Source organism: Orbicella franksi, chromosome 8, assembly GCF_964199315.1.
Source record: "Orbicella franksi chromosome 8, jaOrbFran1.1, whole genome shotgun sequence".
Taxonomy (NCBI): domain Eukaryota; kingdom Metazoa; phylum Cnidaria; class Anthozoa; order Scleractinia; family Merulinidae; genus Orbicella; species Orbicella franksi.
In genome coordinates, this window is record NC_138152.1 from 1396484 (window position 1) to 1413068 (window position 16585).

The following is a 16585-nucleotide window of genomic DNA, read 5'->3' on the forward strand; positions in this document are numbered from 1 at the left end:
CTAGCTGTTATCTCTCGAAAAATGTAATTTGTGATAATCTCAAATTAGCATAAATTACTATTTTGCCGGCACGGAGCAGAGGCTTGGGGGCGAGTTCGAGGTGCGCAGCATTCAGCGGGATTATAGTTTGAAATTAGTTACGGTTAGCAGAGTGAGGCATTATACGGTCAACCTTCACCGCGTACAGTTAAAACGTTGGTTTTACTTTTCTTGGTTATGCACGAACGTTATTCCTTTAGCCCTGTCATTTTATTACATCACTGTAATTTACTTCATTTATGTGTACTACGTTTAATTACGATACCCTAAAACCCCAAGGGTGGAACCACTGCTTTGGCCGGGGGGCACATGTTCTCTTATTTTTTCCACCTTCTGGTTTTTCGGGGATTTCGTGTCCGACTTTGGCGCACTTAGTTTTCGAATCTTTGTAACTTTTATTGAATTAAAAATGGCATAAAATGGAATAAGTGGCACGGTGGCTTGGCTGTCCAACGCGCCCAATTTAATCACGATGTGTGTCCGGATGAGTAGTAGACGCAAAATTTATACTGAAATCCGACTGTAAACATGTACCTGCAGATGGTGTAGTGCGCGCGCAAAACAAGTGCGAGTTACGCAAGTGTTTTACTTACTGGGGAGGTGACAAGAAAAAATGTAAGGGCACTGTGAAAGTTTTCAAAAAAGATCAATAACTAAAAAACGCGCGGTTACCCCTATATTTTATGTTATGAAATGGAAGTGGCAAGCCTATTCAACACTTCATTAGTTTCTGGTTGCGAGCAAGATATTTACACTGTATTCTAGCTGAATCAGATCAGAGGAAGGCTGTCAGAGAGGCTAAAAGCGCTGTTCCAACGATTTTGTTATTAAAAACAAATTAAACCAAAATTGCTTTTTGTTACTATTTACCATGCAGTTTCAAGATCTTTATAAATGTGTTTCCATTTCTGTATGTAAAGGTGAATTTTGAGGAAATCTGTGAAGAAATATCCTTTCCTTCTTTTTTCAGAAAAATGCTGATGTCAGCATTTTTGTTGAGATTCAAGGTTAATTATCTTGAAAAGATACCTGGCTACCCCAATTTTTCTTTGTGGATTCCGATGATCTACTTTTTCCACGTGGTCCTAACCTAGCGCAAAAACCTTTGTATTTAGTAGGCACCGTCCTAATTATATAACCATGATAAACATATTTTAGTCCAGTCATATGAGCTAAGTTTTTTTGATTTCCGAAGCCACCTATCTCACTTGCCCGAGAGGCTCTTGCCAGGGGATAAAGGAGGTTCTAGAGACACATGATATGATTGGTAGATTAGTAGACTACGACGTTCACTAATTAAACGATGGTTTCCTCTCCAAAATTCGCAGACTAGAACTGTTCAATTACAGCACCTACAGATCTTCAAGAAGTTTAAAACTGGCTTACAGGGATAAGTCCACCATTACGAAGCATGTGAATTCCCATTCTGAATCAAATTTTGTTTGTTTAAATCTGTTTAATTCTTGTAGGTGTTGTAATCAAACAGTTGTACTGAGAGATCAGTCAACCAGCCCTTATAGATTTCATGGTAGTATCATTTTTATTATATTTTAAAATTTCGAAAAGTGGAGATGTAAAGTAAATTTTCAGACTATGCCAGGATTCTCACACGACAGTTGCTCTGATCCACAGAGTGTCTCTCGTAACAGTCTGCCGTGAAGTACAGAGTTGAGCTCTGACTTTACGTCCCAATTGTTCAACATAACATTGGTAATTTCCCAACTCTCAAAGTCCAGCCTCTACACCTTGGTTTTCCTTGCCTACAAGAGATCAAAAGTTAGAATACAACAACAGTGCAACTAGAAGTGATAAAATGTTACTCATTGATTGGTAGCATAGCTTATTGGTTAGGGCACTGGACTAAAATCCAGGACTCCTAGGTTCAAATCCTCTTCCTTCCACTTAATGAATTCGAGTTCAGCGTCCCAAATTCAACTCGCCCACATGCATACTTTGTAGGATGAAACCTGGTAAGCTTCCTACCAACTGGGGTCCTTAACTACAACCGTTTAGCTTATATAACATAATAATATTAGAATACACACTTTTAACGTCATGAAGTTACTGGAGTAGAAATCAGCCTTATGGACGTTATAAGCAACTACTGCTTTATCTTATGGATCTCTCTAATTATAGGAACTCTCTTCTGGACTTGCTTAGAAGTTCTAATTTTGCGGACTTTAAGCGAAAAATACTACAATATGACTCTTTTCAGTAGCATTGCAACTTATCTCCAGTTTCATTATGTACACAGTTTAGCTCTTTCATTATTTTTAGCGCATTTATTGTATAAGTATTGTATTTTGTTACATTTACGTTCTTGAAGATATTAGCTCATTTAAGGTACTTCAAATTTTTTAAAGTAGCTACATATGTATGTACGTATGTACATATATATGTATATACGGATGTGCGGATGCAGGCATGTATGTAATTTCCCCTGATTAAATATTAAGGTTACAGTAGACCTTCAAGAGTGCATTCTGGGAAAATATTTCTGTGTACGCTGCTTAAAGACAACCATGGTAAACTATATGTACAAACTATATGTTAACTATAGATGATGGACTATATATAGTGTGAGGCTTTTGGGATATTTCTGTTGGTTGGACAACAGAAAATCTTCTGATTGTTTTTAAAATAAGGTTTTTTTTGAGACTGGAGATAAGTAGTAGTCTTAAATTTGGCTTGAAAATTTTTTTTGGGGAAAAAATCAGCTAATGAAGGTCTACATTAACCTTAAATTCAATAATTTTTCCCTGACTTTGAGGATTTTTCTCTGTGACCATTTCCTGATGTGTGGCTATGTACATACCCCTGCCTGGACAAAAATCAAAATGGAAATTCCATGTTGTACAACTAAGATCAAATCTACTTCCTTTTCAGCAATAAAAAAAGCTTTAACAATTTTGTTTGATCTGATCTGAAGCTTGTTTACTTCATTACAGAGCATATGGGCTACTGACAAAACTCCTCCATTCTCCTCTGCCCCTAGCCAGGCAATCCATCTGCATCTAAGAGTCTCCCTTCAGCTGGAGTGTGGATTCTGTATCCCTCCCAAAGCTAACAATTTGGTATCATTCATTAAATATTTTGATATCTTATCAAGCTAAATTTTTATCATTTTCCCATTTGAAACCAACTCTGATCACCACTATCCCACTGACTGACCAATTTTTATTATAATTTTGTTTCAACGCAACTATGATAGACCCTAGTTAAGTTATAGTAAAAAAATACTTATGTAATTGGTTGGTTAAGAAGTTCAGAGTTCATGTGTTACTGACTGAGGAGACAGTAAGCTGGCTTCAGCCATTAGTAAGTGATCAAAATAAAAGTGTACTATGATGACCACCTGAAAATGTGTACATGGGTGAAGAAGACAAGGATTCTCTAAAGAACTTACTGCTTGTTTGATACAGGCTTTCAATGCATTGAATTCCTTGTCACATGCATGTTTTGTGACATTTTCTTGCTGGGATACACAACTTCCATAATGAAGAGCCTAGAAAGTACAGAAATACACTAGCAACATCAGTTAATTCCAACTTCAGACATACAATCCAATTGCATGACAATTTAAAGTCACTACAAGCTGCAAAGCAGCAATGCATGATGACAGATAACAAATAGCAGCACCATGAGCTGAAGCCTAGACTGGTCACACGCTAGTGACAGCGAAATGGCTTAGACCTAACCCTAGCAATGCATAAAAGACATTCTAAATGCCAAGCAATGAAACTTTACTCATGTCTTTATTGGTGCTTGAATTTCCTGCGGTGTCGACTCTATTTCCAGTGTGATCATGTTATCTTCTTATTGCTTTAGACAACGACAACGAGTTGAAAGGCTTAACACGGCCCTGCAAATCGCTTGATCGATTGCAGCATGTGAAAAGGAACCTGATTGGATAAAGAAGATTAAGACGAAAACCCGGTCTTACACATCACTGGTAGAGAAACCTATTTGAGAGCTGCATGCGCACGTGAAAGGAAGAAAAATTTCAGAATGAAATTGCAATTCTTTCATGATACTTGCTATCGATAGTAGTTGGCTGTTAACACTTTACCCTAGCTGCCCTGTAAACTGTGAAAATTACAAGGAATGCAGAAGAGCTAGAGCGACCGTAGCACTAGGGTTATCCTAACTGCCTTTCCACGGAGTCTTGAATTTCAGCACTACGTGTAAGTAGCCATATAAATCATAGTTCAGCCTTTTTACGAGGTTCATCCGTAAAAGAAAAAACTTACCTGTGTCTGACACTCCGCAAGAAGCTTCCCGAACCCAGAAATCCTTCTGTACACGTTTTCTTTAGAACTCATTTCCTCAAATATTTCAAGAAAATTCTACATCTACTGCTTGTCCACCATCTTTGAAGGTGCGAAATGTCTGCTGGGTAAATTTGGTGGCTGGGCATAGCGGAAATGAAAAGTAACCAAAACCGGAAGTTCGTTAGTTAATTCTCTCGGGTAATGAAAAAAACAAACAAACCATTAGCACGTCTCATGACGATTTCTATCCTTAAGAAGGCCGAAATTAACTGAAAGCCACAATCTAATAGCGTATTACATGTAATATCACGCTGGTTACATTTTGTGGAACAAATGCTAGGCACGTGAAGGCGGTTGCGAAAGGAGTTACGCTCACGGCAGGAGATCGCGTGTACTCGCAAAGTTGAACGATGTTTATAGTACTTTTATATCTTCTTAACAGTGTGATCGGCAACCTGATATGAACCGTGGGAAATGTAAAAAAAAAAAAAAAAAACGTTTGACGTCAGTGACAAACTGCGGGAAAATTGTTTTTATTTGTTGGGTGGCATGCAAAACAACAGCAACTTTAATATTGACCAAGCATTGTGGGCCGACAAAGTTACCTCTCAACACAACATACGTTTATAAATATCTCAGAAGTCACGAGGTCGATTGTATTGGCCGTAATTGCGATAACTCCGCCCAAGTTCGTTTCTATTCGTCGAAAACAGCGAGTCTTGCTGGGCTGGGACTTCGCAATCTCCATAATTTCCTCGTCAAGTTATTGCTTTTGATATCGGCTTTGCTTGGCTGGGAACGATAGACAATATCGGGAGTAATTATGTGGCCTTTGTGTTGGCTACGTTTGTAAACAAGGATTTTTAATAACGCTGAGTTTGGACCTCACGAAAGGTTCATCCGATTAGATTTTATCATTGCTTTGAAGACTTAGACCTTAATTGGTTTCAGTTCAAAATTTTTCGCAGAACGTTCGTCGCGTGCGGAAAACTGTCGATTAGGACAAGAGCGCCATGAATATCTGCCTCAACTTGTCGCTACTTGTGGTTTTAGCTGTTTTCGCACATCAAGGTGTTTGTATAAATACGTGGATGCCGTGGAATTGGGGGGAAAATAAACCCCGGCCGATCGATGGAAACTGGGCTCCTTGGTCTTCGTGGAGTTCTTGCCACGTCCCATCCGACATTGACACGTTACCATTTCGGTACAAGGAAAGAAATTGCTCGAACCCATCACCGAAGAATGGAGGCACAGAGTGTGAAGGACAATCAAGAAGAAAATCGAGTTGCGACGATTGCAGTATTCCGCTGGGTATGGAGAACGGGCGAATACAAGACTCTCTTGTGACGGCGTTGGATTCACATGAAGAATTTCCTTCTTTTGCGGCCAGATTGAACGGGAAGTCAGCCTGGTGTAGTGACAATCCTGAAAGCCTTCAAGAACCTTTGTACCTTCAAATCGAGCTCAAGAAATTGAGCGCTGTATCGGCTATCGCAACACAAGGGTTTTACCCCGCAGCGGAACTTATGTCTCTTCGTATGGGACGCGTCAGCAAATATCAACTGATGTATAGTATGGACGGAGTGTCTTGGGAGATCTACAAAAACAAAGAAAATGAAACAATTTTACCAGGAAACAAGATGCGAGATGGAACAAAATTAAATGTCCTCACGCCAGAAATCACGGCGAAATTTATTCGTATCTTCCCAGCGAGTTATTTCAGTTTTGTCTGCATGAGAGTGGAGTTGTATGGTTGCATCTTTGGATGTGGGGGCCCCTTGACACAAGATCCCGGCAGCATCATGACAGAGAGTTTCCCAACTGCAGATCAGGATTGCTTGTGGTTTGTGAAGATGCCAAACGGAGCAAAAGTACATTTTGATTTTATCAATTTTAATATACCATGTAGCAGTGGTTATGTTGAGCTCAGAGCTGGAGAGGTGCCTTATTCCCTGGCACCAGTATTAGCAGAGTACTGTGGGTATGACACTACCCCTCCCCTGGTCAGTTCTGACAGTGGTAAACTGTGGGTGCGATTCAAGTCTAATGCATCAGACACTCAGGTGGGATTTTATGCGCTGTATTTCCCTGGGTGTGGAGGGCATTTACAGGGAACTAGTGGCGAACTGAGGTCACCCAATTTTCCAAAGGAATATTTTCACAATTCCAAGTGTGTGTGGACAATAACTGTGCCAGAAGATAAATCAGTACATTTAAGATTTGTGGAGTTTCAAGTCGAGGGTGATACAAATAGGCATAGATGTCCCCATGATCACCTGACAATTTGGAATGGTTCTGATTCTAGTGCACCACTCATTGGAAAATTTTGTAACAGTAATCCACCCCCTCCTGTCATCTGCAGCTCTGGAAACACCCTTCGGCTGAAATTCCGTAGTGATGATGCCCTCGCATGGAAAGGATTTCACCTAAGCTATCATGCTGCTGATCCATTGACACTTTGTTCTGAAACATCATCCTCTGTAATTATGCCAACAACATCAAGAACTTCAACAGTGTCTACAAATATGCCAGTGGCCCCCACACCATTAATCACAACTAGGAATATTTCATCCACACAGCATGCATTGTTTCCATCAAGTACATCAACAGCAGAGTTGACATCAGCCCTTAATCTTGCTAACTCTTTTCAAGCTTCACCTTCAAAAGAATCTGTCTCAACTTCGACAAATGTAACAGTTGGTTTTACAGTGACCCCAGTCATTGGAGAAATGCAAGCTGCGGCGAAACAAGAGGATGATGATGACAATGATGAGGGGTTGACTACACTGATCATTATTGCAGCTTTTGGTTTTGTTGTTATCTGCATGGTCATTGCGAGCCTTGTGCCAGGCGTAAAACACCACTTTGAGAAGCGACGACGGGAGAAAGAAATGAATATAATGCTTGCAGCAAGTGTTAGCATTCCTGAATCAAACAGTAAAGACACTTTTGAAGTTGCTCCTATCACTGATAATGAGAATGTGTTGCCAGTGGCAGCGAGCGTTGCTTGTGAGGCTATGCCCTATGAGGAGAGCCTACCTCCGGTTGGAACTGCAGAGAGTGCATCACTTGGTGAAACCCCTACAGAAGAGCTTAGTAATGAACAAAGTGATGTAGTGGAAAGTGAGGTGCAAATTGCAAATGAGATTAACAGTGGAGAACGTGATGAAAAATCAGTGGAAAAGAATAGAGATGAACTGGAGGATTCAGACAGACAAATTGAACAAGATACTAACATGCCTTCTGACTTAGCAGGTGACCCAGTGGAGGTTGGTAGTTTAAAAATGTCATATGAGGACCTTGGTAGCAGTTTTGTGTCTGAAATGCAAGCAATGTTGAGTGACTTAGCAGAGAATGATGACCAACCAGCTTTGAATGTCAACCCTTGTGCAAATGCAGAAAATTCTCCACAAGACAGTGAGCATGAAGCAGAGGAAACTGGCATCAGGGGCTTGGAAACTGGAGATTGCATTACTCGTGGCATCTCAGCAATTGAAGATGATGCCAATTCAGTTCCTTCTGATGAAGAAGCTTCTGCCACCAAAAGGTTTTCTGACCTTGGAGGAAAACTGGAAAGCTCGTCAAATAGTGATGCAGTTAGAGGGGAAATATGGGAAATGCAGCCTGATCTTGCAAGCAGTCACAGCCGCAGAAAAACAGCTGGAGAAGATCATCTTACAGGATCATGCACAGATGGCAAAGATTATGGCTGTGCATCAAGCTGTGAAAACTTGGCTTCAGTAGAAAACTATCATCAAGCTGATGGTGCAGATAACGAGACTTGTGTCTAGTGTAGTAATGACGAACTTTGAGTTTTCAGTCTGACAGGGCTTGAAAAAAGACACAACTTGGATTTAAGCTTGCCCTTTGGATAGCAGCTCTCAGATTTTGCTTGCCCTGGGCAAGTCTTAATTTCCATTATTTTTATTTAGTTGGCAGTTGACTTGCCTGGGCCCTTGTCCATTGGTAAGAATGAAAATCTTCTTGTCCCGGATGACTGGATGACACTTTTTTCAAGCCCAGTGACGGAGTGAAATTTTCATTGTGATAAAGTGGTTCTAAGCATTAGGAAATGATCTGAGGTTCAACTCTGTAAATTGTTACTATAGGGGGTATGTGTAGACAAGTACACTGTAAGGAGAATTTGCAGGGGCTGAAAGGTTTTGCATCCTTTTCTGTTTTCGGTCCCAACAGATTGGAGTCAATGACAGATAGTAATCTGAATTTTGAACATCATAAGCTATTTAACTGCTTTTTTATGACAAGGAGTGGGTAAACATCCATAAAACTATGGTTATTGTAACTAAAGAAAGCAAAATCCTACCCTGTAGTTATAAACAAACTTACATTTAGTATTGGGAAGTAGCAAACACTACTGATGGAACAATGTTACTGTGAAAAGATATACATACACAGCATGTTCACATTTGCTCAAATGGGTTGCCATAAAGTGAGATTGTGAACTTTTTAACTCTCAGCATTTTCATGGGAACTATACTTTGGGGCACTAATCAGTCCTTACATTCTCAAAACCAATAAGGGGCCCTACCTTAGATCTGCTACTTTCTACCAACAAATAGCGGCCATTTTTTGTTGTTTTCATTTTTGCAGAACTTTTGTATGCTACTAGCAAAAAGCCAGTATTTTAAAAATGTATTGGTATGTCAAGTGGTGAGGGTAATATTTACTGCTTGGCATTCTTGGAAAGCAATGTTGAAAGGAGTATGTGCTAAATTAAAGGGGACTTGACCAGTTTAAGTCTAATAAGCCATTATTCTAGTTTAATTTGCTGTCTGAAAACAGATTATATAATTATATATTTATTGTGGGATGCCCAAAATTAAAAGTAGTATTGATATTGTTATGCATTTGTTTGAAAAGAATTTTAAGATCAGCTGGTCCAATAATTCATTTAAGTTAGTTATATCAACAGAATGGTATTCTTCCACAGGTAAACAAAGTACAATTTGGAAGGCAGATTAACATCAACATGAAAGTGGTAATCAATACTTTTCTGCTTTTGTATCAGAACTAGAGTTTTTTCATTTATTTCTTTTGTAGTAGCATTTATCTTTAGTATCATACATGTGACATTGGGGTGTACTTTTCCATTAAAAAAGAAGGAAGAAAAAAAAGATAGATATTAAGCAAATGTTACATGTGTTTTAATCAAAAGGACGTGTACAAAGGACTTGCAGAACCCAAACTCCCAATCACGGAATCTAAGATAAGTCTGCATGTAGCAGTGGTTTAAGTTTGGGTAACAAGTCAGTCAAGTTTGGGAAACAAACAAAAAGTTTATTGTCATTAATGGCACAGAACTGACCCTAGAGCAGAGCTTTGTGTCAGGAAGGATAATTTAGATCTGACATTCCATTACAAAAAAGTTAATTTCTGGCAGTGCAAAACTAAGTAGTAACATATTATTTATCTTGATCATACATTAATAGTGGCTGTTGGGTTACACACAACTCTGTGATTTGCCACAAACTGACTTTAGAGAAGCAAGCGGATAGCACATTTCAAAATATAGCCATCCAGGGAAATAATAATAAATAATATTGTTGGCTACCTACTTGATAAATTTGAAACCTTTAGTACACAAATATACTCATTTTAAGTCAAGGAATCTACTATCAAATAATTTAGTCGGTAAAGCAACCATTTTTTTTGGCCAAAAAAAAAAAAATAATTTGGGCATGGATGTGTCACTGAAGATGCTGTGTTGAATTTAAGTCTCCAGTTCAACGTATTTATTCCTTTTTTTAATTTAAGTAAAATCATAGTCTATATTATCACACAAGAAAATCAAATATCTTATTAAAGTTTAAATAAATATAATACAAATTATTGAGTGTCCTGTGTTTATTGAAATACAGACTTTGAACCCCACTATTTCGAACTCTCAAATGGGAAATGAAAAATTGTTCAAATTAGCAGGAGTTTGAAAAATTATAGCCAATAGGAAATGACAGAAGAGCAAATCCAAGGGAAACGGTTGTGAGTTTGAAATAATGGGGAATTCAAAATAACTGAGTTCAAATCAATGTAGACTGTACTTGGTAGGGTGGCAGCATAAGTGCAGTTTGACTTGGCAGTTTTTTTTAAGGTGCACAGACAAGAAAAGTTGGCTGACCTTTTCACATAGCCAGGTGTGTTTTTTGCTATTAACATTAATATACACTACTGTATGTATCTACGTCCAATGGTTACAATGATAATATCAATTGTATCTACATGTAAGCAATGGGAAGAGGTGGCTCAAAATGAAGAGAAAGGGGTGGGGGTGGGGGTGGGGAGGTGGAGGTTGACGATGCTAAATACCCAAACCAAATCGTTAAGTTTTTAAATGCGGACATATTTCAGGGTTGAACAAGCCTATATACTTTTAAGAGATAATTTCACAGTATATTTCCAGTAATCTTTTATTAATAACTCAGATTTTTCACTCCAAATTATTCTAACAAGCTATGCCTTACTTTTTCCTATTGTTTGAAGACACAACAATTGCTTACTAAATTTTAAAATAATTATAATATTCTCATAGTTTGCTAAGATCAGTTTCATTTACCTCAGTTTTTTTTGTGGCTTACTTTATGTTCTAATGTTTTGCCCTATCTATTTACATAGCTGTTAAAAAAACACATCTAATTTTTTCTGTTAATCAAGGACTTCCTAGTAAGTAAATGTAATTTTTAGTCTGGCTTTGTTTTACATGTACATGATGTTGACTTAGCAATGCAGGCTAGTTAATTAAAAATGTCAATTTGTAAGACTCACAAAATTATTATCACTTATTAAATCTGAACTTGTAAAAATTCAGCATAGAGTCAATTGGTGATGCTCGCAATCCAGTTAAGGACAGCACTTACTGAAGTAAAATGATACAGTATGGTTTGGTATTGTGTTTACCTACAGCTTAGAAATGCCATTTCTTTTAAGCTACCTGATTCTTTTAGCTTTGTACTTACATGTACCCCGTTAGCAGATCAAAATTCCTCTTCTACCTAATCATATTTACACTTATAATAAGTAGTATTACAATAAAACAAATGTTCAGTTGAAAAATGTTAACTTTTGCTGACCATTACAAGATAAAACCAAACCTGTTTTGATAGGAGCATTGACATAAACATACTTGAAACCGACATGTATCATGCCTCATTCCAGAATTCGTATGAATCAAACAGATCAGTGATTCCTTCCGTGTCTGTCAACGTATATAAATACTCTTCGTCTGTGAGATTTGGTGAAAGAGGAATCAGGGTGTCACCGTCCAAGTCGTCAGGAATAGCATCATCATTCGTCTGTAAGAACAGATTTTTCTGTGGACTGATCAATGACATTGGAATACTTCTCTGTACCTCCCCATTACATTTCTGCATTGGCGTTATCACTGAGCCACCAGAACCATGAGGGGTTTTCTCAGGTGTCAGGAGGAAATGATTTGGAGTGGTTGGTGCTGGTGGTGGTCGTTTGATTGGAGAGATGTCCTTCATTGGTGAGGGGAGACTACCTTGGTCCTCTGGACAGAGGTAGACGTCAATGGGACCCCTTACACTCTTCAGCCAGATCTGGATACGCTGTAGGAAAATTAAGTTCATTGGGTGAATTTATTAAAGAAACTTTAAGAGAGAAACTGGTGCTCCATTACAGAATTAAGGGGTTAAAAAAGTAAATAACAATACCTCCTTTGGATCTGGTACTTCCAGCCTTGTTTCTGGTGGGGCTTTGATAGCTATGACGGTTCTGTTCTTGAAGTGCTTGATGTCGCGTATGTCTCTGTATGTGACATATGCATATGTATCAAAAGTTAAGGATCAAATATAATTTTCTCTGATGCAGTCAGGTGAAGCAGCAATGCCCATTAAAATTTTAAACCAGGATCTTGAAATGTGAAGTCTTGCAGTCAAATTGTACACTGTAGATTGTTTTCAGCTCCAAGATGACTAATGAATGTTCCCTTTCAAAAAGTTAACATGTAAATCATTTCACGAGGAGGAAACATACAGTGGCTAGAACTACAGTGTACCAACCACTGCTCCCTTTGCCTTCCTCTCACTGGAGTGAATGCCAGTCCTTCCCTGGTTTCTCCTCAGAATTTTGCTGATCACTGACCTTTCATTGCCACATGTAATAGTGTCAAAATATTCTTTTTCCTTGGTGTTGATACACTCAAGGGCATTTATTCAAATGACCAGGCTGTCCTGAGCAAGCCAGGGCTAGTCCCAGGGTACGGAAAAAAAAAAAACTTTCAGGCTTGCCCTTCAGGTGATGTGAGAGAATGCTGTATGATGTACTTCATTGTAGCCCAAAAGCCATTCTCTCTAGCCCCCCAACCCCCCTCCCTCCCCCCCCCCTAAAAGAAATAAAAAATAAAAATAACAAATATCATCTCACACAATATTCCTGTTAATTGAATTTTTCAGTTAACAGGAGAGGAAACTTCAGTCACCTGTCAGGTAAGTAGGGGACACTATCCACTAGCCCAACTGCAAAATCCACTAGCATTGTGCTATTGGACAACTTTCTCTGCATGCCGAGTCTACATCAGGCGTTTTGCCAGGACTTGAAAACTGGGCATCCAAAATAAGCGAAGGGTCTGCTCAAACAAATAATTCACATAGCAACATATGAACAAGAACACAATCTGCTGTACATGTACTTTCAAAAGTGGGCATCCACAGGATGCCCAGAAACTCATCTGCTTAAATCTGGTCTACATCATTGAACTACTTGGCCACCGTACCACTCTTGAGGCCAGACAAATCAAACAGAGCAAACCTCAGCTAACACAAAATGAACAAATGGAAAAGACTGAAAGGATATTTGGCGACTTCTGAGTCCTCGGTGAGGTTTTTGAGTTCTGCACGGCAGCCTTCGATCATCCTGTCAAGGAAACACTCTTTAGCATCAAGATCAGCAACATCCGTGTGAAGATCCATGATCTGTGCTGAAATTGACTCCATTCCTTTCATTCGACAAGAGCTATCGGTGTAGCAAGTCCCTCTGAGAGTGATATTGTATTAAAGAAAACTTTTATTGGCATTTTAAGATAATAGCTTGGAAGTTGTAACTCATTTGGTTTCATGCCGGTTAACTGAGATACTGTTTTGGATTAATTAATCTGACAGCTACAGTACAGTAATGTTGAATAGATTCAGCTGACCAATGGAGATTTTGAAATTAACTTATCGCAAAATGTCATGCAACCATGGGGTATCACTTAAAAGTAATATTGCTTTGTCTTATTCTTTGAATGGGCACACCTTACAATAGAACGCCTCCTCCTCCCTCCTATTTGTATTTTGTAATTCTCCACTTGATGGTATGACTGTAATATTGTCAAAATTAAGTGCAGTGAGATGACAGTGAAAGGGGCAAATTCTAGTAAAATAATTATATGCCCGTTAATTAGATACATTTATTTTAGGATAAAAAGGAAAACTAGTATAACAGAACAAAGAGTAAACACATAGCAAATAAATAAACTTATCAGTACTGAGCAAAACAAAACTGGTAGGAGTGAATGGAACATGACAAAAGAAAATTTGTTCCAGATCACTGACCTCCATTCAATGTTGTTCTTGGATTTCTTTTTGATTAATCCAACACCCTCTAGGACATTGGTAATGTCATAGATTCTTCGCTTTTGAACTTCCAAAAGATCAGCAGCTTGATTCAGATCCACCACACCATCTTCTGAACTCCTCAAAAGCCCCACAAATTTCTTGGTCAAAATTCCAAGAGATGTATCATACCTGGTTTTTTCTATGGGGGATTTCACAAACACTATGAAAGAAAAATTAAATAAGTGTTACTTAAATACATACATGCAGGTATGACTTCAATGTTATTCACCTATGGTAAAACCACGTCAGTCGCATTTTACAGCTTAAAAACTGGCAGATCGATAAATAAATAAGTGCAAAGGTTAATTTGAGGATAATTAGTCAACTGGAAAACTCAGTGTTTAGGTGTTTTCGCTGCATGCGAGGGAAGCGCGTGGAAGCATCTTAACTTGTTAAATTTAGGACTTTTTCATGTAGTTTCCCTTCAGATAAAGCATGTTATCTGAGCGTGTAGCTCACAGCATTTATCAATTACCTGTATATGACTACGATCTTCTCCTTGAAAAAATTTTAAATTATTTCTAAACGCAAGTGAAGTGGAAAACTTTTGACAGCTACAATAAACAATTTGCATACTGCAAAATAATGAAAATTTGCATCCTTTTGTCCCTATGATGAAAGACAGTCTGTTCGACAAAAATCGCACAGATTTCGACATGTTGAATAATTAAAAACGCAAAACTCTTCACAAAATATATAATGCTATAAAGAGTATCTTGAGCGGTAGCTTGAGTCAACAATTGCTTTTTTTATGTAAAACATTTCTGCTCACGGGCTTAACTTCTTTGTCCAAAACGGAGCTTTCCCGGAAATAAACACGTGTTGTAGAATCTTTGAAAAGCCTACCTGGGCTTAACATTTTATGAGTTTCTAAACCTGACTTCACGTAGAGCCTTAAAAGTGTTAGTCGTGAACAAGGAAAATATTAATTACATTTTGGGTAAGGCTGTACATCTCTCCTCATTTTCCTTCTTGCATAACTCTTTGTCTTTGGTGTTCTGAATGAGTGTCGCACTCTAGTCGAAGATTCGTCCAGGTCGAGTCGACGTTTTACCTAAATAAATGAACAACTGTGTTTTAAATGTAGTAATTCAGGGCAGGGGGTTATGCTAAGGGTCGATCAGAATACATTGAGCGCTAGAAATATGGAAACGAACATAGGAACTATTGACATACCTGAGGTCTGGGACTTGGGCAGACTGATCGTTCTTTCGAGTAAACATCGGGAGTGCAAAGCGTAGTTTTTGAGCTTTTGAATGAGGGCGACAGTGGTGCTTTCGCCTTGATAGGGTCCGACAAAAAGCTATCAGCGTCCAAAATTTTCCTGCTAACTGAATTGACTTGATGGCTATGAGCACTCAACGGCGGCCTTCCTCGACCCATGAATGAACATCTTCTCGTGGACGCCATATTGATCAACACAGGAATTACGAACTCCGGTCTCTTTCGTTGTTTAAAATAGATCGCAAGTTCCAACAAAAGCTGGTAAACGTATGAAGGGACAGTTGCAGAATATGGCTAGTAGCTTCTTCCTAGAGATCGAAGGCTAGATGTTCTAAAACAGCTTAAAATCTGAGCAGTAAACTGGTTTCTTTCGATTCACCCAATCCTTCGCTCTTCAATTGACAATGTAAAAGCGCGCGCTTTCAAGTTTCGCGCCAGTGCTCGATCACGTGATACACTTCCCAGGGCTCAGTCCTTTTGGGCCAAGAAACGTGCAAATTTTCCACGGCTGGTCGTTTTATGCAAACTTTTCTTGGTTTTTAGCTGAGAACCTGAGTTTAAAAGCCGTCAGAAGCTGTTGCAAGCTGAACAAATGTTTCAAAATTATGTTGAAATTATTCAAATTAAAATAGATTTGCATTGATAACGACTTTTTTAATAATTAAATAAGTTTACACTTTAAGAGGGCCGTCACGGTCCAGCTAACTCAGCCTTGTGCAGGTCAATCATTGCTTACGGAATATTTAACCCTTCCTTGTTTTGGCAAGTGCACCTTAAGAAAAAGCACCCATCGTTATATCAAAATTGAAAAACTCGTAGATACCCAAGTACTACAAAGCTTTTTAGGCTCAATTACCAGCCACGTTCGGGGACCGGACCGGAGAGAGAGCGGAAATTTATCCTAAAGCTGCACTTTTGAGTTTAGCAAGGCGTGCAGGGCGAGGGGCAGAAAGGGTGATTCAGTTTGATCAGTACTATAAGCTAAGTTCCGAATACACCACAGAGAAGCGAATTAATAAGACCTTAACATTCCGGTTCTCATTTGATTCCCTCAGGCACTTGATTAATATATTGACAGTCTCTGCCAGTAACTCTTCGCAAACGACTTTAGCCCAGGGAAGTGTATAAAACGCAGCTCGCAGGGTTGACTTGAGATTCGCGGACGAGCTTCGCTGATAGAACAGCTGTTTAGATTAGAGACTTAGACTGAACAAAGAATTCACATTTTCTGTGCCTCAATGATTCCAATGGGTTCGGTCTGGCGTCACTAACAAAGCACATTTACTCTTTACCCAACACTGAGGCACGGGCGGCGTGTTCCAACTTGTTCTCGTTTAGGAAAAAAGGGCAAATTCAGGATTAACAGAAAAAAGGTATAAGAGCCAAGTTAATCAAAAGTTAGAACTAAAAAGGAAACTT

General features: G+C 38.8%; 3 protein-coding genes across 3 annotated transcripts; 1 reads left to right on the forward strand and 2 right to left on the reverse strand.

The window, feature by feature from the left end:
* On the reverse strand, window positions 1-4408 carry LOC145496264 (NADH dehydrogenase [ubiquinone] 1 alpha subcomplex assembly factor 8-like). The gene is made up of 3 exons (XM_081475961.1): window positions 4290-4408; window positions 3446-3544; window positions 1-1799 (listed from the first exon to the last, which is right to left on the reverse strand). Exons 1-3 carry the CDS (start codon window positions 4359-4361, stop codon window positions 1779-1781), a joined length of 192 nt encoding a protein of 63 aa, XP_081332087.1. The 5' UTR covers window positions 4362-4408; the 3' UTR covers window positions 1-1778.
* A 28-nt stretch (window positions 4409-4436) lies between these two features.
* LOC145496188 (uncharacterized) lies at window positions 4437-10594 on the forward strand. The gene has a single exon (XM_081475848.1). It carries the CDS (start codon window positions 5324-5326, stop codon window positions 8099-8101), a length of 2778 nt encoding a protein of 925 aa, XP_081331974.1. The 5' UTR covers window positions 4437-5323; the 3' UTR covers window positions 8102-10594.
* Window positions 10595-10721: 127 nt separating this feature from the next.
* LOC145496265 (transcription factor E2F3-like) lies at window positions 10722-16585 on the reverse strand. Its single transcript, XM_081475962.1, has 6 exons — window positions 15119-16585; window positions 14876-14996; window positions 13880-14102; window positions 13140-13319; window positions 11999-12113; window positions 10722-11893 (listed from the first exon to the last, which is right to left on the reverse strand). Exons 1-6 carry the CDS (start codon window positions 15350-15352, stop codon window positions 11465-11467), a joined length of 1302 nt encoding a protein of 433 aa, XP_081332088.1. The 5' UTR covers window positions 15353-16585; the 3' UTR covers window positions 10722-11464.

What these genes read in the sequence shown, in the direction of transcription:
- LOC145496264 (XM_081475961.1), bottom strand. Translation starts at nt 4,361, where the DNA reads ATGAGTTCTAAAGAAAACGTGTACAGAAGGATTTCTGGGTTCGGGAAG. An exon ending in TTGCGGAGTGTCAGACACAG is followed by an intron (nt 3,545 to 4,289) that starts GTAAGTTTTTTC and finishes TGTACTTTCTAG; the next exon opens with GCTCTTCATTATGGAAGTTG. An exon ending in AAGCCTGTATCAAACAAGCA is followed by an intron (nt 1,800 to 3,445) that starts GTAAGTTCTTTA and finishes GATCTCTTGTAG; the next exon opens with GCAAGGAAAACCAAGGTGTA.
- LOC145496188 (XM_081475848.1), top strand. Translation starts at nt 5,324, where the DNA reads ATGAATATCTGCCTCAACTTGTCGCTACTTGTGGTTTTAGCTGTTTTC.
- LOC145496265 (XM_081475962.1), bottom strand. Translation starts at nt 15,352, where the DNA reads ATGGCGTCCACGAGAAGATGTTCATTCATGGGTCGAGGAAGGCCGCCG. An exon ending in GAGGACTCAGAAGTCGCCAA is followed by an intron (nt 12,114 to 13,139) that starts ATATCCTTTCAG and finishes AACTTTTGATAC; the next exon opens with ATATGCATATGTCACATACA. An exon ending in AAGTACCAGATCCAAAGGAG is followed by an intron (nt 11,894 to 11,998) that starts GTATTGTTATTT and finishes ATTTTCCTACAG; the next exon opens with CGTATCCAGATCTGGCTGAA.